The 23,674-nt window shown below is 46.8% G+C and overlaps 1 protein-coding gene across 1 annotated transcript in view; it reads right to left on the minus strand.

Moving 5' to 3' along the window:
• CRY2 (cryptochrome circadian regulator 2) overlaps positions 1–5,997 on the minus strand; it is a 32,980-nt gene extending 26,983 nt beyond the window's left edge. The window contains exon 1 of the mRNA XM_020870169.2: positions 5,728–5,997. Within this exon, the coding sequence (XP_020725828.1) occupies positions 5,728–5,948 (221 nt within the window). The 5' untranslated portion in view covers positions 5,949–5,997. The remainder of the gene's footprint in view (positions 1–5,727) is intronic.
• Between the last annotated feature and the right edge of the window lie 17,677 nt (positions 5,998–23,674).

Here is a 23,674-nt window from a genome sequence, read left to right on the forward strand (position 1 = left end):
AAAGGAGAGATTCCTTGCAGCACCTCTGAAGTACAGATGACCCAATGAGAACCCTTTTCATTTTTGACAAGAGAAGTCTACAGCCAAGGCAGGCGGCAGAAGACAGGACTCCGAACTCAGCAACCAAATGACAGTAACAGTGGCAGTGAACCAGGTACTCTTCTCCCTGGAGGAGGAAACGGCAACCACTCCAGGATTCTTGCCTGGAGAATTCCATGGACAGAGGAGCCTGGTGGGGTACAGTCCCTGGGGTTGCAAAGAATCAGACAGGGCTGAGCATGCATGCACAGGTACTATTCTACTTGCTTTACATACTTCGCCTCATTTAATTCTCATTTTACAGCTGAGGGAAACTGAGGCGCAGAGAGACTAAGCAATGTGTGTAACATAATTCACCTGACGAATAGCCAGAATTCAGGCCCAGACAGTGTGGCTTGGTGTCTGCATTCGTAACCACCAGGCTCCACTGACTCTGAACCAGGACTCACCCCTGAGCACTGAGGCTGTGCTGCCAGGGACACAGCCATCAGAGAGCACCAGAGCTCAACTCATAGGCCAACACTTTGCTACCAAATCCTGGTTCCTCCAGGGGGATCAAAACAGCTGTGAGTCACCCAGAAGCTTGCCAAAATGCAGGACCTCAGGTTCCCTCCCAGACCTCCAGAAACACAATCTGCGTTTGTAGCAAGCTCCCCTGGTGATTCCTTTGCACGTTAAAGTTTCAGAAGCACCGTCCCAGAAGACAGAACTTGACTTCTAGCTTCTCTTGACAAGTTGCCTGCCTTGGCTTCTAGTTTATTTTCACTAAAGTTCCTCTCTTTGAGATCCTGGTTTTGGCCCTCTAGAAATGCTGTTACTTCCAACTCCCCTAACCCCCAGTCAAGCCCTGCAGGGCTTCTCCAGAAAGGGAGGTCTCACGATGACCTCCAGGAGCCCCAGCCTCCAAGCAGACAGAGAAACTGCAGCCGCTGCTACGCACCACCCGAGAGGCCTGCCAAGAGGGAATGTGGAGCAGTGCTGCTGCTGGGCCAAAGCGTCCCGGTGCCAGCGGGCACGTTCTTTCACCAGAGAGAACCTTGGGCCTCTGTGCTCCCCTAGAGCCCTCCTCCCCATGGGCCCCATGGGGCCAGTCTTTCTTTACTCCAGTGAGGGACGGCTCCAGAGAAAACTGGCCTGGGCACTGGAGGTGGCAGTGTTCGGGCAGCAGCTCACCCTTGGCAGCTCCAGCTGAGCTCACAGGCCGAAATTCAGAGCGCACAGTCCTGTGTGAGTGGCTCAAGTTCCCCCTTTGGATCAGACATGTGCCGCTCAGTTGCATTATGTAAGCGCTCTGCAGTCAGAAGCAGAAGTGGAGGAAACCAACTTGGGATTTCCAAAAATACTAAAAGGACAGTAATTCAGAGACTCCGTGGAGCTAGCCTTTTAAAACAAGACAGACAAATCTTTAGGCAAGGACTTCTCCAGAGACGGCAGATTCTGTGTTGAGAAATATTTTTGTTTATTTGTTATTAATAGGAGGAAGGAAAATGATTGTGAACCCTTTTTTTGGGTCTAGATTGCCCTTGACCAAGTTTCTCTGCTTCAAGCCAAGGTTACTGAACTGTAATGATGATATTGTTGGCTGGCCCAGACTGGCTGCATACGGCATTAATAGAAATTAATTTCTCCTATCGGCTTCCCAGGTGATGCAGTGGTAAAGAAGCCGCCTGCCAATGCAGGAGATGCAAGAGACAAGGGTTTGGTCCCTGGGTCTGGAAGGTCCCCTGGACTAGGAAATGGCAACCCACTCTAGTATTCTTGCCTGGAAAATTCCATGGACAGAGGAGCCTGGCAGTTTATAGTTCATGGGGCTGCAAAGAGTTGGATATGACTGAGTGAGCATGTGCACACACACACACACACACAATTTCTCCTGGAGAGTGGGATGAACTGAGACAGCAGCATTGACATATAGACACTACCATGTGTAAAATAGCTAGTGAGAAGCTGCTGTACATAACACAGGGAGGTCAGCCTGGTGCTCTGTGATGACCTAGAAGGGTGGGATGGGAGTGGGGTGCGAGAGAAGCTCAAGAGGGAAGGGATATATGTATACATATAGCTGATTCACGCTGTTTGTACAGCAGAAGCTAACACAACAGTGTAAAGCAATTATACTCCAATTTAAAAAAAAAAAGAAATTAAGAGTGCTTAGGTCAAATGGAAAAGGATAACTCAAACCCACAATCCACAGCAGGGATGGATCTCTATGTATCACTTGGATAATAATATATTTATTCTTTCCTAACTTCAAAGAGAAAGATGAAGATCAAAGTTTTCACCCCTTTGGGGCAGATGGAAACATTTTCTCAGCAGTAGAACAATAAAAATGCTCTGTTGGGTAACCAGTGTGAATAGCTCAGAGAAACTCAAATTTCCCTGCCAGCAGACCACAGTTCTCAATCTCCTTCTTGCTGACCAAGCTCCAGGGAAGAGCCACCCAACATGGACAGTGCACGCGTGTTTAGCTCCCAGCAGTGGGAAGAGAGACACATTTGTTCTTACCAGGCATCCTGGGTCACTTCATTTATTAATTGAACAATTTCAGTTCATATTTTATTTCTACCAACTCCTTCTGTCCCCAAAGTTCCTGACGACAGGTGCAGCACAGAGCCAAGGAGAAAATGACAGAAATAAAGGGTGAGGTGAATGAACTGTTGCCCAACACCTATCTCGGTGGCAGTAGGGACAGAAAGGTAATTTTAAAAAAAAGCAAAAAACGCAGGGGCCTATTTGGAGTACCCATTTTAAAATCTAGAAGCAGCTCACACCCCCTCTTTTTTTGGGGGTGGATTCTCACTGAAGTACGTCCTTCCGGATGCAGTAAATTTGGGGCAGGTAGGGCTGGGGAAAGTGGAACAGGGCTTAGCTAACTAGTACTCAACAAAAAGAAAGTCCTGAGGTTCAAATGCTACAATGAGCCATAAACTTCCCACTGCCACCAAAGCAAGGAATGCACTAGCCCTTCTCCTATGCTAATAAATCTACATATTCTCAGCTGCCTTTCTCTGTCCATTTTTACTCTTAGAAAGTATCCTTCATGGATATTTTAATCTGATTTATCTGCTGAAGAACACAGTGTAGGAGTCAGTGTAGGAAGTGCAGGAGGATAACAGAGATACAGATTGTGTCCCCCTGACCTCTGGCAGAAGGCCCGGAGCCCACTCTTTTGAGAAAGGCTTCTCAGAAGCAGCAACTGAAGTATTTGCAGAGCTAGAATGTTCTGCTGCGGCACAGTTCTCCCAAGTCACTTCCAGATCCAGAAACAGCCACCGGAAGACTACACATATTGTAGTTATGCAGAGTTACATCTGGTTCTATCACTCCCCCAACCGCCAACAAAATGCACAAAACCACCTGCAGTTCTGCCTTCATTCTGAACCTGGGAGCAAAGATTATGGTGGGGGTGGTATGAATGCGTCTGCATCCAAACCCAAGAGCAATGATCATATTCCATCTATTTTGGGTGATTTCACCTCTCTGATGCCAAAACAAATCGCACTTCTTGCCAATGAGCTGCAACACGTATCCCAAGTTGTCAGGCTGAGTCCAGTGCTTCTCTGTCTTTGCTGCACATGTCACCTTTAAAGACCCTAGTGCCCAGGCCATAACCCAGAACAATGAAATAGAATAGGGAGAGAAGGGGACCCAGGCATCTTTCAAGATCCTTAAATGATTCCTGTGTGCCGCAAGGTTAAGAACCACCACTCTAGTATGTCCCCCGGTTTTATTTATTTCATGGCATCAATTCTACTAAACAAAGGCTGGTTACTTGTCTTGTGCCACGAAAACGTAGGCTCCAGGAACTCTGGATACCACATCTGCATGTTCACTGCTATGTCCCTAGCAGCCATGCCTGGCAGATATTAGACACTCATTAAATAATTGCTCAATTAACATCTGCATTCTTGCATGGCCTCTGACTTCAGGATTTGACCCAGGCATCTGAGCTACCACATTCCTTTTCTCTCTCACAAGCTCAAAAGCACAATCACAAAAGGGTGACCCACAAAAAACCATTAAATGCCTAGTTTCTATCGTATCTGCGTTTAACCAGCAACAGAGTTTTTGTCACTTGATCTGTGACCTCCACTACCACAAAAGAGCAGGCAGTCCTATGCAATGTCCTCCAAAACCTAATAAAAGAAGAAACTCCTTCATGACAATACAACCAGCAAGCAGTCTGGATTCTATTTACTCTGCTCTGACTGGCATGCTGCCACTGGGAGAGGGCAGAGTCTGAGGCTTAGTCCATGCTAGGGATGGCAGGTCATTTGAGGGTGTTTGTCAAATCCAACCTCCTATCTATAGAAACTGGAGCAGAGGCAGAGCAATAGAGCAGCTGAAAACTGTGTGGGCAGGCTCTCCACAGGACTGTCTTTAGTGGTTCTCTCAATATAAGTGGGGCAGGAGGGGCACTGAATAGATCCACTGCGGGGGGCACTTACTCTCCTAGCAGGGCACACACCTTGGAAAGGAAAGAATGGTGGCGAGCTGGAGCATCCTGGGAATAACTCTGCCTCTTGTGCAACAAGGCCACTAGCAAATATCCTCCAGAACAATGCAAACAAACCAGAGGACTATGGCAGGGCGTGTTGCAGACAGATGGGAACACAGTGTCTCAGAACCCCTTGGTTTCAAACACTGCTTAAAGAGAAAACACATCCACTGCCTATTTGTCCATCTTTTCCCATGATCCTGTCCATTCCATCTCCTGGGAGTCATCAAAGAGGGGCCCTCAATATCACAGCTTTCCTGCTCCCTAACCTCAGCACATCAGTTGATAAAAGTCTAATCCACAATCGCTCAACCGTGGTTTAAAACCAATCTCGAGAGAAGAAGAGGAAGGGACATCTTTAGTTCCTTTTTTTTTTCCTGGCAAGTCCATACCTGGTGAGGGAATTCTCCAAAGTGAGTTAAGCACTGTTCTCTGCTCTCAAACTCAGGACAAAGTGTCTCTAACTGAACATGCCCTTGAGGTCTTCATCTATAATAGAAGGGAGCCTGGCACTTTGCCTTATCTAATGCTAAGCCAGAGTCTCTAGATATCTCCCAGAGACAGGATGATCTCGGTGGAGGGAAGGCAGGATGGATGAAAAAAAAACGGATTAAGAAAACCCCAGAAGCCTAAAGATGATCTTCAGGAGCCGGGCAACGCGCTCTTTACTGGATGAATGCAGGCATCTGCTGTGCTGTCAATTCAGGAACCCGTCCCCGCCCTCACACAATAGCTCCTGTCCCCTCCGCCATCCCCACCCCGGCCCCAGGTTCACCCCCGTTTAGCCACTCGCTGGTTGCAAGGCCTCGGGCAGGTCAAGGTCAGCTTTGTGTCTCTAGGACTCAAGAGTCTCACCCGTACAACGGGGATCACGATCTGTCCCACAGGAACGTCGTGAGGACCAACCAAAGAGGGAGGCACACAGTGCGGACCCGCGGTGTCAGAGGCTAGCCTTTCTGAGGCTAACCCTCCACCCCAGGCCGATACTACCGGGACTCACTGCTTCCCCGGCCCCGGCTTCTCCCCTCCAGGGACTCGGCCCGTCGCCCTGCTGCACGTCCTTAAGGTCGGGGTCTTTCGGCAGAGGCGACTGGGGCCAGAGCCTCCGCTTCCGAGGGTGGGTGCCTCAGAGGCCAGGCTGCGTGCCCCGGACCCACGAACCCCAACCCCGCCCCGGGAGCCCACCTCACCTCCAACGGTTGATCCCCACTGAGGAGGAGGCCGCGAACCAAGGGTCGAGGATGTAAACGCAACGCACGCAGTGCGCCCCGCGCACGGCCGCCAGCAGCGCCGGGTTGTCATGGAGCCGCAGCCCCTTGCGGAACCAGTGCACTGAGGAGGCGCCGTCCCCACGGGCCGCAGGCGCCTGGGCCGCCGCCGCCGCTGAGGTAGTCGCCGCCGCCGCCGCCATCACTCCCCTGACTGCTGAGGCCGCCGCCGCCGCCCCGCCCCCGGAGCCGCCGCGGGCCTTGCCCCCGGCCCGCCCAGTGACCTATGACGCCGCGGCTCCTCCCTGGGGCCCCGCCCCACGACCCTGGATCGCCTCTGCTATTGGCTGAACGTCTCTCGCCCGGCGATTGGCTCGGAGGCGCCCCGCTCTGTCCCCGCCCCCTCACGTTCCCGCCATGTGTGGGCTCTGGCGAGGAGCCGGAGGGCGGGGTAGGGTGACGCAGAGTGGTGCTTCCCTAGGAGGTCTGGGCGTGGACGGTGTCTGGAGGGACAGTGGGTCCCAGACGTGTTGCTTGAAGCTGTGCAGGCTGGCGGGGTTGCTGTGACTCCAAAAAATGACTAACAGGACGAACAAATGGTTGCCCTGCGTCATCATCATCATCGATAGCATCGTCACCTACCTCACTCTATACATCATTACAACCTTTAACTACAGCCACTATTTATTGGGTGCATCTTTTAAGCCAAGCAGCATGATAATACCCTTACACTGACGTGTGGAGAGGTGCCCTGCTGTGTGGCAGTAGACGGGTTGGGGGTCGGGACTAGAAATGGGGAGGATGTGCTTTGAGATAGTAATTATGCCATCAGATGAATATTTTCTTGTTGTTCTGTGTTTAGCAGACTCAGTGCTACCTCTGTGTGCAAAGCACTGAACTGAAGTCTGTGTGAGATTGACACTCCCCAGTCCTCCCCAGGGGAGCTGAAGAAGGAATTCATAGGGCCAGGACTCCATCTCAGGGCAATCTGTGCTGATCATGCTCGGCTGCCTCTCCAGTGGACTCTGAACTCTCTGCTTAGTGCCTGTGGGAACGACAATGGAAGGATAAGACCCCCTCCAGACAGGGGAATCTTGAAGATCACATCCAGGTTACTCATTGCCTAAGAGGAAACATACCATAATCACCCCTGTCTCCGGACAGGTCGTAAACATTTTCCGTATCTATCAGGATGTAATCACAGGCTTACCGATTATTAACTGGTTGGAACATGAGCACAAGCTTATTGATTATTAACTGTTTGGAATGTAACTGCGGGTTTATTGATTATTGACTGTTTGAACACATAACACGTGAATGATGGGGTTATTGTAGTTGTATTTACCCTACCATTGTTTATGTAAGTCTCAAGGGAATTGGGATGGTGGGTTTGGACACATACACATGGGGTATAAAAGATTTTCACAAATGCTGGTCGGGGTCCTTGGTTAAGAGGAGACTCTGCCTTGGACCCGCCGGTGTAATAAACTGTACTCCACTATCTGCATTGTCCTGAGTGAGTTTGTTTCCCGGAAAGCATGGCTATAACAGAGCCAAATGGAGCCCTCTTCTGGGGGTTATCAAATGAAGAATCTGTCTCAATTTGGCCCTAGTTGTGCCTGTGCTCAGAACCCTTCCTGAACTTGGGAATGAGAAATGAAGGAGTTTAGCAATATAGTCAGCAGTTTAGCAGCATGAATTGGAACAACTCTGTGAACCACTGTGTTGTTGCAATCCTAGGCGATGTCATTGTCAGGGCTTTGTACAAACTGTTCCCTCAAACCTGGATCACATACCACACCCCGCCCTGTTTCTAACTGCAGTCTGCCCTGTGTCACTGCCCAGAGTGACTTCCCTAGGGCTTCCCAGGTGACTTGATGATAAAGAATCCACTTGGCAATGCAGAAGACATGGGCTCAGTATCTGGTCGGGGAAGATCCCCTGGAGGAGGAAATGGCAACCCACTCCAGTACTCTGGGGAAATCCCTGGACAGAGGAGCCTGGCAGGCTACAGTCATGGGGTTGCAGAGTCAGACACACCTTAGTGACTGAACAATGACAAAACAACAATGCCCAGTGTAGAGGTCGTTTGCTGTCAGTGTAGACAGCACGTCTTACTTCGTGCTTTTTATCACTGGCCTTATACATGGTATTGGAATTTCTTTTCTGTCTGCCTCATTAGATTATAATCTCCTGGAGGGCAAGGACTGTGGCTCACTTACAGCTATATTTCCAAGATCTAGCTCAGTGCTTGGCACTAAATGCTCAAGGATTATTTGAGTAAAAGTTGGACAGGGACTAGAATCTCAGGTTGCCAGGAACATTAATGGTCTATCCCAGTCCTGACTCTTTTGTTGTTTTTTAATCCTCTCTCCAAAGTCTTGCTGAATGTATGAGATGCCACCTCTTGTTACTTTTAAAAAAATATTTATTTATATAATATTTAGATTGAGACATGGTTGAGCATTACTTTTCTTTTGAGACTTTGGGTTCCCTCTTCTAGCCCCTTTTCTCTCCACAAGGAATGGAACAGAGAGTGTTCTACTAGGAATGGAACAGAGAGTGGAAGGAGATTGTTCTTTCCTACAGCCTCAAAGATGGGTATTTGCTTTTTCTCCTCTGAACTCCCATGATGCTTTCTCTATAGAGCATGAGTTCTATGAGGGCAGGGACTGCATTTATCTTGCTCATCAGTGTATTCCCAGCACTTAGTTTGGTACCTGACATGCAGTGGGTGCTCATAAATGTCTGCTGAGTGGCTGGGTGATCGTCATTTCTCTCTTTCTTTTTCTTTCGTTTTTGGTTGACATGTCTTGCAAGTTTATTTTAATCTATAGGTTCCTCTTTGCTCTCTCTCTTTCCTTTTGGCAGTTTATTTGTTGCGGAAATAGGGTCATTTTCCCTGCAGAGAGTCCACATTCTGGGTTGTTCTCATTGACTGCATCTCTTAGAATCATTTAACATACCATTCTCTAATCCTGTACTTCCTGTCATTTGGAATTCAGGATTTTTTTTTTTCAGACAAAGATAGCTTATAAATGAACTTTCTCCAGGAAGCAGGCATAAGATATCGACTTTTGTGATTTTAAGATTGAGCACTATTTTCCAATGCCATGGCTCTTTCTATCCTATAGGTTATTATGAAAGGTAGTGTGGTTAAGCCCAAGGTCTTACACATTTGGAATGACTGTGTTCAAATTCTGATTCTGCTTTTGCTCCGTGTGATCTTAGGTAAACTAGTTGACCTCTCTGTTTCCCACTTTCTTAACCTATATAATAATTAGGATACAGTAAGTATTTGATAATAGCTAGCTACTATTATTCTAACCAGCAGGATCTCTGTCTGCTTTTATTTTCCTTGCAACACCCATGCCCCAGGTCACATAATGAGTGCTCCATAAGTTGTTGAGTAAATAAAAGATTTTAGTCAGTTTTTTAAAATCCTCAAAATTATACCAGTAATGGAAAGGGAAGTCATCACCATCAATCCCCAAACAGATCAATTAGTTTTTATCTTCATGTAGCCTTCCAGACTTTGTCCATAAACATCTAAGTTCTGCAACTTTAATCAAAGCAGAGGTGCAGTGTTGCATGCATCTTTGAACAAAATATTAAACATGTTTCATAAGGCTGAGCACTGAAGAACTGATGTTTTCAAACTGTGGTGCTGGAGAAGATTCTCAGCACAGAGATCAAACCAGCCAATCCTAAAGGAAATCAACCCTGAGTATTCATTGGCAGGACTGAAGCTGAAGCTCCAATACTTTGGCCATCTGATGTGAAGAGACGACTCACTGGAAAAGATCCTGATGCTGGGAAAGATTGAGGGCAGAAGGAGAAGGAGGTGGCAGATGAGATGAGATGGATGAGATGACTGGATGGCATCACCAACTCAATGAACATGAGTTTGAGCCGACTCCGGGAGATGGTGAAGGACAGAGAAGCCTGGCATCTGCAGTCCATGGGGTCGCAAAGAGTCAGACGTGACTTAGCGACTGAACAACAACATATTGCTGTGTCATTGTCTTTGTGTTTGTTATTTTTATTTTCAAGTTGATAAAGATGGATTATCTTACCGAATGATTGCGTATTGTTTGGGTATAATAACAGGATAATATCCAAGAATCAGGACGTAAATCTGGCACTGGATGGAATACTGGAGTGCAAAGTCCAAAAGTGGACTTTGCAGTTCAAAAGGGACATAGAGAAATTGGAGAGGGGGGCCTGGAGTGTTGCAGTCCATGGGGTCACAAGGAGTTGGACACGACTGAGCAACTGAACTGAATCAATGAGAACAGTAAAAATATCTATTTAACTTAAAAAAAAAAAAAAGGAATTGGAGAGAGACCAAAGAAATCTGTAAATTGCTAAGTAGGTGAAATGTACTATGAGTTATTACATCTTTGAGATAAAAGAGAACTGAGTTATACATCTTTTTTATTTATTAACACCTTGCTATTTACTAGTTGCCATGTGGATGCCAAACGGTTACTTCTTGTTTCCATTAAAGAAAGTGAAAGTCACTCAGTTGGGTCCGATTCTTTGCAACCTCATGGACTGTAGCCCACTAGGCTCCTCTGTCCATGGAATTCTCCAGGCCAGAATACTGGAGTGGGTAGCCATTCCCTTCTCCCGGGGATCTTCCCAACCCAGGGATGGAACCCAGGTCTCCTACATTGCAGGCGGATTCTTTATTGTCTGTGCCACCAGGGAAGCCCATGTTTCCACTAAGGGCAGAACGAAAGAATCTAGTTTAGGTTAGAAAGAGTAAGAGATTTAAGGAGGGACTTCATACCAAGTGGGCTTCCCTGGTGACTCAGTCAGTAAAGAATTCACCTGCAACATGGGAGACCTGGCTTCGATCCCTGGGTTGGGAAGATCCCCTGGAGAAGGGAATGGCTTCCCACTCCAGTATTCTGGTCTGGAGAATTTCATGGACTGTATAGTCTGTGGGTTCACAAAGAGTCGGACACAACTGAGCAACTTTCCCTTTCCCTTTTTATACTAAGTGGTTTAGAAATGAGACAAATTAGCCAAGTATTGGGAAGTTTCTTTCTTCGCTAAAAATATTTAAGAAAACAGAGGTCAGAGTCCTGTTTTCTCTTCCTGTAGTAGTCCTGCATGGAGACTGGATTAGGCAGTTTTTTACATTCCCTAAGAACTACACTTTGGATAAATATTTGACAATTGGTTGAAAGGTAACCAGGAGCAGGAGAGAGGAAGGGAGGGAGTGAGTTTAAGTGACCCTGGCCCTCTAGTGGTCAGACTGAGCAAGAAGCAGCGGCTCAGTTTCAGGCCGAGCTGGGAGCCGGAGGGGCCCACCCTCCTCTTTTAAGTTAAACGCAGCATTCTTAGCTTCAACACTTCATTCAAAGCCTACTTTGATGTATGCTATTTGAGCTATTTGGCTTAAGGAGCTGTAAAACTTATTGAGAGGATGGACTGAAAAGCCAGACGACTTGTTCCATGTCCAACTCTGTGGTTAACTAATATTAATAAACTACTTGGGCAAGTTACTTAATCTCCTGGGCCTCAGTTTCCTCATTTGTAAAATGGGGATAATGATGATGATGATGATGATGATGATGGTAAATAATAAAAATAATAAAACAGGTGCAGCATAGAATTGGAACAAGATAAAAAGGATAAACATCTCAGAATCGAGAATCCAGGAAAAGACCCTCACATATATGGGTATTTATTTATGACAAAGATGTCTGTGTAAAGAAGTGAAGTAAAAATGGTTTTTCCTACAATGGAAATGGGCCAACCAAGCGACTAACACTTTCATCTGGTTGGCCCATTTCCATTATAGGAAAAACCACTTTTAGTCGCTCAGTTGTGTCTGACTCTTTGTGACCCTGAGCAGGCTACAGTCCATGGGGTTGCAAAGAGTTGGACATGACTGAAGTGACTTAGCATGCATGCAAGAATATTGGAGTCAGTTGCCATTTCCTCCTCCAGGGGATCCTTCAGACCCAGGGACTGAATTCGTGTCTCTTGCATTGCAGGCAGATTCTTTACTGTCTGAGCCGCCAGAGAAGCCCCAGGTCAGCTGGGTGTCCTAGTGTTAAAAAGAGAAGAAAAGAAAATTGACCTGTATGTCAGGGCCTACGCGCAAATCAGTTTCAAGTAGACTACATGCTTAATGTGAAAGGTAAAACAGTAAAGCTTTGAGAAGATTACATAGGAGAATATCCTTATGACCCTGGGGGAACACAGAATTCTTTAATACATCATGGAAAGTGCTAATCATAAAGGAAAGATTGATAAATTGAACTATATTAAAATTAGGTTTTGTGTATCAAAAAAAGCATTATTTAGAGAGTGAAAAGGCAAATTACAGAATGAGAGAAGATAGTTGTAATACTTATTCTTAGAAAGCTCAGATCCAGAATATTTAACAAATTCTTACAAATAAAAAGGAGAAAAAAGATAGGCAACCCAAGGTGAAAGTCGGCCAGCCGTTGGAACAGGCACCTTCCACCTCCTCCCCGACAAAGGTTATACAGGTGGCCAATGAACACAGGGAAAGGTGTTCACCTTTCTAAGTTCAGTGGAGAAATACAAACAATCACAGTGAGATGCCACCGTAGACCCACTAGAACAGGTAAAGTTACAAGAGTTGACAAAACTGTGTGTTGGGGAAAATGTGAGCCATCAAAACAAGCATCCTCTGTTGTTGGAAGTGTAAACTGATACAACTCCTTTAGAAAGCTGTGTTATACACTAAATTTGAAAAACCAAATGCCTTTAGAAGCTTAGGAAGATAGGATGCTGGCTCTGATTGGGTCTGGTGTGATGAGTCCAGAATTCCATACATTTGTCCCTGTCCTCTCTGGCTGTGTTTGTCCCAGAGTGTTTGCTCCTAAGGATGTCCCCAGCAATGGCCAGGGTTTGGTGGAGTTGAAACAGCTGGTGGCCCCCCCAGATCCTATAAAGAATGGTAGTTTTGGGAGTTCCCTGGCGGTCCAGTGGTTAAGACTTGCTTCTACTGTAGGGAGTGCAGGTTCCATCCCTGGTCAGGGAACTAAGGTCCTGCCTGCTATCTATGTTACCTGTTCAATCATGTTTGACTCTTTGCAACCCTGAGGACCAGGGCCCACCAGGCTCCTTTGTCCATGGGATTTTCCAGACAAGATACCTGGAGTGGGTTGCCATTTCCTCTTCCAGGGGATCTTTGCAAAGCAGGGATCGAACATGGGTCTCCTGTGTTGGCAGGTGGATTCTTTACCATCTAAGCCACCAGGAAAGCCCCTGCCTGCTAGGCGGTGCAACCAAAAAATACACAGAGAGTTGGCTTTAAAAAAATTCTTTACTTATTAAAAAACAAAACAAAAAAACAGTGGTTCTCTAAAGATTGCCCTAGGAGCCTTCCTAGACTGTTCTGCTGGTCAAAGAAGTTGAGGGCGATCATCTTGAGGAAGACTGTCCTACAGACACACAGGAGGTATCACCTGAGGCAGGAAGTAACCAGTATCACCTTCTTGTTAAATCCTATGGGGGCTTGAGGGCTTCCCTGATGACTCAGCGGTCAAAATCTGCCTGCAATGCAGGAGCCTCAGGAGACAAGGGTTTGATTCCTGAGTCGGAAAGATCCCCTGGAGGAGGAAAATGGCAACCCACTCCAGTATTCTTGCCTGGAGAATCCCATGGACAGAGGAGCCTGGCGGGCTACAATCCACGGTGTTGCAGAGAGTTGGACACTGAAGCATGCAGCACGCACGCTAGGGGGCTTGAACCAATTGTAAAACTCGGAGTAGACGACATCGGGTGGGTTGGGCCTCACCTCCTGCTGACTCACCACTTGAGACTTTGATAACATTGAGCAAAGGGCCAAAGAAATGAGTGAGCGCTTTTCTAATCTTTGTCATAGATGACCAGGAACCAATGGGATGTTTGAGCTGTGATCAGATGAGGTGTGGCCATCAGACTCTGGGCCCAGTGGCTGGTGGGGGATGGGCTGGTGGCTGTGCTCAGATCCCCCAGGACTTAGCCCTCTGTCACTTTTATCAAAGGAAAGCTGCCCTCAGAGGTGAGGAGGCCCCAGCCGAGGATTAGTCTCTCAGTCGTGTCCAACTCTGTGACCCTATGGACTGTAGCCCGCCAGGCTCCTCAGTCCGTGGGATTCTCCAGGCAGAACTACTGGAGCAGGTTGCCAGTGCCTTCTTCAGGGGATATTCCCGACCCGGGGATTGAACCCCGGTCTGCTTTGCAGGCAGATTCTTTCCCATCTGAGCCGCCAGGGAGCAAAAGGAGTAAACGTAAGGAAGCAAAACCAGGGGAAGGACTGCAACTGGGAGTAGGGGTATAACCTTGTTTAATTTCATAGGTTCTTGAAATTTAGTTCTATGAAAACTGAAATTCCATAGGTTCTTGCTCAAGAAAACAGCAACTGCTCTTTAAGCTCAAAGGAGGGCAGCGTGGTGTGTGTTTGTAGGTCTGTGCATGGCAGGAACCCGGCTAGCAAGAGTAGCCACAAAACACAGTCCTTTGGGCCGCCAGAAAAAGGACCTCATGATAAGCCTGTCTCTGCTAATCCCGCTCCAGGGCCTTGGGAGAGAGGATGACTTCGAGGAGATGGATTGCTGAGGCCCCTTGCCTTGAGCTGCCCTCAGTTACAAGCCTCTGTTGGAAGAGTGGAGTCCCCTTCACTGCTCCCCACACGAAGAGTAGGCTTTTGGCTGCTATTGTGGGACCCATGGGTATAACCCAGATCCTGCCCCACCAGAAATGAAATCAAGCATCAGAAAGCCACCGAAGGGCTTCCCTGGTGGCTCAGTGGTAAATAACTCACCTGCCAATGCAGGAGAGGCGGGTTCGATCCCTCATCTGGGAAGATCCCACATGCTGAGGAGCAGCCCAACCCGTGAGCCACAGCTACTGAGTCTATGCTTTAGAGACTGAAGCCCGCTTGTCTTAGAGCCTGTGCTCTGCAACAAGAGAAGGCACCGCAATGAGAAGCCTGCGCACTGCAACTAGTGGGGAGCCCCCACCCTCACTCACTGCAACTAGAGAGACGCCCACACACTGGCAAAGACCCAGCATGGTTAAAAATAAATAACATTATTATTTTTTAAAAGCCACTGATATAAAGACAGACATCCTCACCCTGCTTCCCTCTCACTCTAAGATCTTGTGATCTCCTGTGTGCCTCTTTTTGGATTTTTCTGCATTTTCTTTCTCTCCAGACCAGTTTTCTCTGCCTGCTCTAACTTCTGGCTACGTCTAAGAGACTGTCTCTTGAATCCTGACCAGTGTCTCTTGACCAGTGTCTTTTGAATCCTGGCTTAGGAATGGTGATTGGCTTAGGACATTGGTCCAGTCAATAGTGGACTGGGGGCTTGTGTGTGTGCGCAATTGTGTCCAACTCTTTGTGACCCCATGGACTGTGGCCCTCCAGGCTCCTCTGTCCATGGGATTCTTCAGGCAAGAATACTAGAGTGGGTTGCCGTTTTCCTCCTCCAGGGGATCGTCCTGATCCCGGGATCAAACCCTCATCTCCTGTGTCTCCTGCATTGCAGGTGGATTCTTTACCCGCTGAGCCTTTAGGGGCACCCATGGAGAACCTCTGTGCCTTGTTAAGTGACCTGAGTGGGAATTGTGAATCAGGGGTTTAAACACAAGTCTATCTGAATTCGAAGCCTAAGAGTTTTTCACTGCATCAACAAAGTTTTTAGAAAATACCAACTTATATTATGTCAATTTTATCTCCATAAAAAAAATAAAGAGGATAAGATTATTTTAAATTTAAATTGTTTTTTTAAAAAGCCAGCTATGAAATAATAGGTATAGGATGACCGCATCTCATTGTTGTTTTTTTTTTTTTTGAAAAAGTTTACATGTGTCTGAGAATTTGTAAAAATAAAGAAATGATTCAGAAACAGACATCAGAAGGTAATGGGAGTTAATACTGAGGAAGGTGATGTAACTGTGTTCTCAGGGATGGGTTACTGGGATTGCAAAGGCGTGGATGGAGGAAAAACTGACTCTATGTTTCTGTGCCATTTGAACTTTTAAAATATGTATTGTTCAACTTACAGTTAATTAATAAATTTTTTCAAAAGATACTATGTTAACTAACTTAAAAAATGACAAGGAAAATGACTTTGCTTAGTTCTCATTCAAAAGGAACATACTCCCATCCTGATACCACGTGGTGATGGACTTAGCTTCCAGAGTTGGGGACTAAGGCGTCTTCTGTTTCCCTTCTGTGTTACTCTTAGAAGCCCTGCAACCCCACCCAGCTTCCTTTTATAAAAGAGAGTGTATTAACAACCCTTCCCACACCTGCCAACAGTTCAGTGGGGCTAGAAATGTGATGTGATTCCAGTCTCTCTAGTGGAGGTTCTCAAAAAGGAGTGTTCCTAGGTATTCAAAACGCAGATTCCCTGCAGAGTGTGACTCAGGGGAGTCTGGGGTGAGGTCTCAAAATCTGTATTTTGAATGGTTCGTAGGCAGTTAAGATGCTGGTGATCCTGCCTGAACCACAGACCGGAAGACACTGCTTTAAGCCATGGCTGGGGCATGCTGGGTCCCTGAGGGTCTGAGGTCCCTTTGTCAAGCCAGGCAAAAACAAACAAATCACACGGAGCCCGAGCTAGGCCTGCCAGCATCACGTTTCCCAGCGCCTCTTCCAGTCCCACCACAACCCCAGCTCAGGAGAAGGCATCATGGGGCTTGGTAACACTGGCTGGGGGAGGGGAAGGCAGAGGAACCCAACACTGAGCAGCCTCGCATTCTGGCTTAGGGCATAGGTTGGGGAAATGAGCACTAATTAGAGCTCTTCTAACGCATTGAGCTTGTCCTGTGCCAGTTTCTCTACTAAGCTACAGTTCAGTTCAGTTCAGTCACTCATTCATGTCCGGCTCTTTGCGACCCCGTGGATTGTAGCGCTCCAGGCTTCCCTGTCCATCACCAGCTCACGGAGCTTGCTCAAACTCATGTCCATTGAGTCAGTGAGGCCATCTAACCATCTCATCCTCTGTCATCCCTTCTCTTCCTGCCTTTAATATTTCCCAGCATCAGGGTCTTTTCCAGTGAGTCAGTTCTTCGCATCAGGTGGCTAAAGTATTGGAGTTTCAGCTTCAGCATCAGTCCTTCCAATGAATATTCAGGACTGATTTCCTTTAGGATGGACTGATTGGATCTCCCTGCAGTCCAAGGGACTCTCAAGAGTCTTCTCCAACACCACAGTTCAAAAACATCAGTTCTTTGGTGCTCAGCTTTCTTTATAGTATGTACACATACACATATATATATGTGCACATGCACATTCGTTAAAAAAAAAAAATTTTGGTTTTACCTCTTCTCTACAGAAGTGGAGGTGGGGGCTCACGGAGGTTAAGTTATTTGCCCAAGGTCACCCAGTGGCAGAGCCAGGGTTTGAACCTAACCCAGGGAAATGAACAATTTCCTAAGGCTGGTCCTCAGACCAGGGATAGCTAGATGGGTCAATGTAGCCTGCCACGCACGAGTGTCAGGAAACAGTTGGATGTTGCCAGATGTCCCTGGAGGGGCAAAATCACCCCTAGTGGAGAACTGCCAAACCAGAGGGTGAAGGCCTGAAGGGCAAAGGGAGCAGTCATAAAGGTTGATCCAAAAACCTGGCCCAAATGGGGGCCCAGATACGATGACCCATAGGGTTAAAAAAAACCCATGTTGAAATTATGCCCTGTAGGGTTAACAGAAACTGGTAACTAACAGAAATTCTTGAGCTAGTCATACAGCTTACTAAATCCCCCACCACCAGTAGCCTGCTTTAATTATTTTGAGCAAGCCCACCTTAATTATTTTGTTGCAAATTACGTACTCTCCAAGCTTCACTGAGCCTAAATGATTATAGATTTGCCCACGCTGTTTTCCAGGAACTTGGAGTCAACTGCGTCTTGTTTGAGCTCAGCTGTTTGGGACCAGCAACCCTAAGACTGGGCCTCTGCAGATGTCAGATAAACACCCTCTGCCACTGGGGAGGGCCCAAAATGCCACCCTCAGATCACGCTGAGCGCCTCCGTTTTCGAAATCCTATGAGGCAACGTGTAACTCAGATATGCCTGAGCAGAGCATGGATTATGTCATCTTTTCCCTTCCTTCAATCACCTTTCTCCACAACTAAGGCCACCCTGCTTCTTAATCCCATGACTATCCCAAGCCCCTTGCCTTCGGGGAGGCAGGTGTGAGATTTGTCCTCCTGTCTCCTTGGTTGGCTAAAGTGAAAGTGAAAGTGTTAGTCGCTCAGTCGTGTCCGACTCTTTGCGACCCCATGGTTTGTCCAGGGAATTCTCCAGGCAAGAATACTAAAGTGGGTTGCCATTCCCTTCTCCAGGGGGGAGCTTCCCGACCCAGGGATCGAACCCACGTCTCCTGCATTATAGGCAGATTCTCTACCATCAGGGCTGCCTAGGGAATAAACCTTTGCTGCAAATCTCCTTGTCTCAGCATTTGGCTTGGTGCGCCGCATTGGGCAGCAAGCTTAACCTCGTTCAGGAACAGAAGCACATATGTGGAATCACACAATATTTGAGTCTGTTTAATTTCACTTTGCACAATGTTTTCAAGGTTTATCCATGTTGTAGCGTGTATCAGTACCTCATTCCTTTCTCTTGTTGTTCACTGGCTAAGTCGTGTCTGATTCTTTGTAACCTCATAGACTGCAGCATGCCAGGCTCCTCTGTCCTCCACTATCTCCTGGAGTTTGCTCAGATTCTTGTCCACCGAGTCTGTGATGCTATCTAACCACACTGTTCCACTGTGTGTATATTCCACTTTTGTTTATCCATTCATCCGTCCGTGAACTCTTGAGGTGTTTCTACCTTTTGGATATTGTGAATAATGATGCCATGAACATCAAAGTACTCTTCCTCTTAAGCAGCTTTATTGAGATATAATTTACCTACCAAAAAAAGTACCCATTTAAGCGTCCAATTCAATGTTTTATGCTGAAGCATACGTACAGAATTGTACAACTATCACCACAGTCTAATTTTTGAACATTTTCCTAACTCCAGAAGACCAGCCCCCCATACTCATTAGCAATTACCCCTCCATTTTCTCACTCCCACCCTCAGTCCTAGGCAGTAATCTATTTTTTGTCTCTAGAGAAGTGCCCGTTCTGGATATTTCATATCAGTGGTATCAGCATGATGTGGTCTCTCATACCTGGCTTCTTTCATCTAGCTTTATATTTTTGAGCTTCCTCTATCACTACCTCTTTTGTAAATAAAATTTTATTAGAACACAGTCCCATTCATTTTTTAAAAAAGTATATGGTTGATGGCTGCTTTGAGATACAAAGGCAGAATTGCTAAAGAAACTATGGCCTGAAAAGCCCCAAACAGTTGCTATCCAGCCTTTTACAGAAAAAGTTTGTCAACTCTGGATTTAGGCTCTTTGAGTTGGGTTTTCTAGCATCTAAATTGATAAAGGCACCCAAAAAGAAAAAACAAAATGAGGAGAAATTGATGCTGAGAACCCCGGGTCAAAAAGAGCAAAGAAACGCAGTGCAGGGAAAATCCTCATTGCCTGGGAGCAGGAGGCCGATCTGCTTAGCAGGAGAAATGACCTGAACACTGGCCTCTTGGAGCCCCGAGCAGTGTACTGAAAACTAAGGGGCGAGGCACGTACGGAAACTGTGCTGCCTTCCTGGTGGAAGAACAATGAAAGCACTGTCCGGGCAGGGGTTCTACCTGTCATCACCTGTCTGCAGGTTGAAAGCCCTCTCACCTTCTTTCCCTGCCTCCCGCATGCATGCTGGAATGCACTTTAAAAATATGTATTAAGAGCCTTCTCTGCAATAGCCTCTTAACCAGTATTGAGGATTCAGTTGTGAGCAAGGGAGACCCCCATACCTGCTGTCAAGGACTTGACAGTCAGGTGGGGGAGAGAGCGCTAAGGCAGAAATGCCAGGGGTGCGATCTTAATCGCCAAGAGCTAGTGATTCTGAGCACTTACCTGTGCCAGGGACCTGCTCAACTCATTTGATCCCCATGACCACAGGTGAGAGACATCACTTTTTTTTTTTTTAATCACCATTTTGCAGGTGAGGAAACCAAGGCACTGAAAGGTTAAGGGGCCCATGCAAGGTTACACAGCTAGTCGGTGGCAGAGCTGGGGTTTAAGTCCAGGCAGTCTGACTCCAGGGTCCATGGTGGGTGAATAAAGGGTGGCTTTTCTGAGGAATCAGTGTGGACCAGGTGTCCCCAGATTCCCGCTTCTTACCATCCGATCTGTTTTTGATACTGAAAATTCAGCTTCTCTGTATACTGTACCGAATCGAATCTCACAGAGAGAGTTCTGGGTCAAGTAAAAAAGGATAGCTTTATTGCTTTGCCAGGCAAAGGGGGTCACAGAGGGTTAATGCCCTCAAAACTGTGTGCTCCCCCTTGGGGAAGATAGTTTAGTTCAGTTGCTCAGTCGTGTTCAATTCTCTGTGACCCCTTGGACTGCAGCACGCCAGGCCTCCCTGTCCATCACCAACTCCCGGAGCTTGCTCAGACTCACGTCCATTGAGTCAGTGATGCCATCCAACCATCTCATCCTCTGTCATCCCCTTTTCTTGATGCTTTTAAACTGTGGTGTTGGAGAAGACTCTTGAGAGTCCCTCAGACTGCAAGGAGATCCAACCAGTCCATCCTAAAGGAAATCAGTCCTGAATATTCATTGGAAGGGCTGATGCTGAAGCTGAAACTCCAGTACTTTGGCCACCTGATGCGAAAAGCTGACTCAGTGGAAAAGACCCTGATGCTGGGAAAGATTGAAGGCAGGAGAAGGGGGAAGATAGTGAGAAGTTTTATAGTAATTGTTCAAAGAGGGCATGATCAGCTTGTGGACATTCTTCTGAGGGATCAGTGGTGAGGTAAGTAGGAGTCAGCATCATGTACTGCCTTCAAGTCCAACCGGTCTGGGGTCTACATGCTTGTGGGCATCAAACCGTCTTAATCGTTAATGTCTCCCACCTAGAGGGAGTTTCAGGGAAAAGAGTTCAAAGATACTGTTGTGTGTTGGGGGGCTTCTCTGGTGGTCAGATGGTGGACAATCTGGCTGCCATGCAGGAGACTTGGGTTCGATCCCTGGGTTGGGGAAGATCCCCTAGAGTAGAAAATGGAACCCACTCTAGTATTCTTGCTTGGAAAATTCCACGGACAGAGGAACCTGATGGGCTACAGTCCACGGGGTCGCAAAGAGTCGGACAGGACTGAGCCACTAACATGTACTTGTTGGGTGTATCTGTTGCTGGGGAAACAGGACCTTGCCAGTTTGTTTGACAAACTCTTGACAGTTTGTTTCTCCCTGGTCTTGCATCCCCTCCCTTCCCTAACTGAATCTGCCCGCTGGAACCCAGGGAAGGTCTTGGAGACTGAAAGAAGGGTGTTTCCTGTAATCAGAGAAATGCGGAACACAGAGAGGCTTTGTGCCCGGGAGCCCCACAGGGCCCGGCTGAGCAAGCACCGAAACAGTAGAATGTGCCTCCCCTGCCAGCTTCTCCTGGGAATCAGCTGACCACAGCCAGACAATTTTCTTACCAGATCCCACTTGTCATTTTCCATGGCTTGTTTGGCTTCCCTCCAAAGATCCTGCTTGCCTCCTCCTTTATCCTAGAAGAGAAAAACCTTTCTTGGCTTGATTTTGAGATGCTCACAGATTTCTGAGACAGATGTGTTCTTTCTAGTGTCTAGTAGACTCTTTCTTTCTAATGAATGTCTCTCCCTAGCTAAGTCCTGATTTGTTTTTATTGGACAATGTTTGCGTTGAGATCTGAGATGTATGGAGAAGGGAAAAACAGTGTTGTGGGTAGAGGAAACAGCATATACAAAGGTCCTGAGGTGGGTGGGAGCATTGACCACTTGAAGAATTAAAGATTAGATGCTATAAAGAAGCCCCAGGTCAAGGACCCAGGTTCCCTCTATCTTTCTGCTTACCTGTCCTCAGGTGTTAGCCAATTCCCTCAAAGTGGCAAAATAGCTACAGCGTCTCCACCCACCCTACAGAAGGCTTCCTCCCACTCCTTTGTAAGATAGAGGAAAGTCTTCAGGGAAGCACCTCCAGAAGACCTCCCTCAGGTCTTGTAGGCCAGGATGCATGGCCTTGCCCTGGCCAATCTGATATAATTTAGATCAATCACGATTCACCGCTGGGGTGTGGAAGGGGCTGGCCTCGGGAAATCAACAGGCCACCTGACACTTGAACAAAATGGGGGCTCTTTGGTCTAGAAGAGAGGGCTATGGGTGAGCACCCAGCAGCGGCTGCCATTTGCACCTCCTATTAACATGATTATAAGCCTTGAGGAATTTCTGGAGGAGGTTGACAGGATAGAATTCACTCTCTCAAAATAAACTGTGCAACCATATACAAACATTCCTTACAGAAATAGACGGCTTTGTGATGATTACTGTTCCATGAACTATTCTTACTATCTGCAGTAGCAACAGTGATCACAGAAGCCCCACAGGCCCGCTCCTGCATTCCTGCGCATTTCAAGGACAGAGTGAAGAGAGGCAATAAAATGTTTAAAAGACCGTAAGTGTTGTTTCTCCTTATGGCTGCTGGAAAATGCTGGAAACAGCTAGACTCTTCTGGGGAGGTAGCAAAAGAAGGGTGCTTTTAGCTGGCACCTTCCAGAGTGACAATCCCCATCAGCTCTGGTTCATAGAGATCCTGCCACCTTTGCCCCCTGGTTCTGTGTCCCACAGCTTTCCTTGTGGCTCAGCTGGTAAAGAATCTACCTGCCAAGCAGGAGACTTGGGTTTGATCCTTGGGTCGGGAAGATCCCCTGGAGAAGGGAAAGGCTACCCACTCTGGCCTGGAGAATTCCATGGAATGTATAGTCCATGGGGTTACAAAGAGTCGGACATGACTGAGCGAATTTCCCTTCAATTCTGCGTCCTACTTAAGTTCCCACAGATATGACAAGGCCACCAAAGAAGTTAGATTCTGGGTCGTCCCTGGTGGTCCAGTGGGTAAGACTTCATGCTCTCAATGCAGGGGGCCTGGGTCCCATCCCTGGTGGGGAAACTAAGGTCTCACAGGCCGAAACTAAGAGTTCCCATGTCACAACTAAAAGTCTTGCATGCTGGGACTGGGAGCCAGCGAAGCCAAATAAATAAGTGTATATTTTTTTAAAAAGGAAGAAGAAGAAGTTATATTCCACAAAAGAAGGCATGAAATGGTGGCCCGAGGCTGAATCTGGTCGGTGTCCATGCCACACAGCCTACACAGTATTTTTAAACCCAAGTCACTGTTTAAACAAATCAGGAAGGGAGGGAACTAAGACGGAGGGGGAATAGCACGGGAGACCACTTTCTCCCCCTAAATTCATCGAAAGATCATTTGAACACTGAGCCAACTCCACAAAACAACTACTGATGGCTAGCAGAGAACATCAGACACCCAGAAAAAAAGCCCATTGTCTTCGAAAGGAGGGTGTCATCTTGGTGCTGAATCTTGAACCTGTGAAATGCCTTCTTAATTACATCTGAGAAAAGGTGATCGATCTGTTACATTTTTAAGAGTCTACCTACATTAATAGGGTCATTTAAATATGTATACAAATAGAAGGAAACGTATACTGTTTAGGAATTCTTCCCAAATGACTGTGCTTTTCAGCATTCCTGTAAGAACATCTACTGACTGGAGTATATGACTTTTCCTTCTTCTGAGAAAAGGATGCTAACAGTTTTTTCACCTGTTGCATTTATGTTTGCTGTTACCTCTTGGGTCTTATGGAAGATTGCTTGTTATGAGGACTCTGCGAAGTTAAAAAATATATATGAAAGAAATTCAAATGCCCCAAATTTTTAATCGTATATATAATCTTACATATTTATAAAGACTGTCTTGACTTATTGATTGAATATGTATACGGGTTTTTATTTTCTTTTTTCCCCGTGCTGTAAAATTCACGTAAGGAGTGAATCATCCAAGCCTCTGCCTA

This window comes from Odocoileus virginianus, chromosome 10 (genome assembly GCF_023699985.2).
Source record: "Odocoileus virginianus isolate 20LAN1187 ecotype Illinois chromosome 10, Ovbor_1.2, whole genome shotgun sequence".
Classification (NCBI taxonomy): domain Eukaryota; kingdom Metazoa; phylum Chordata; class Mammalia; order Artiodactyla; family Cervidae; genus Odocoileus; species Odocoileus virginianus.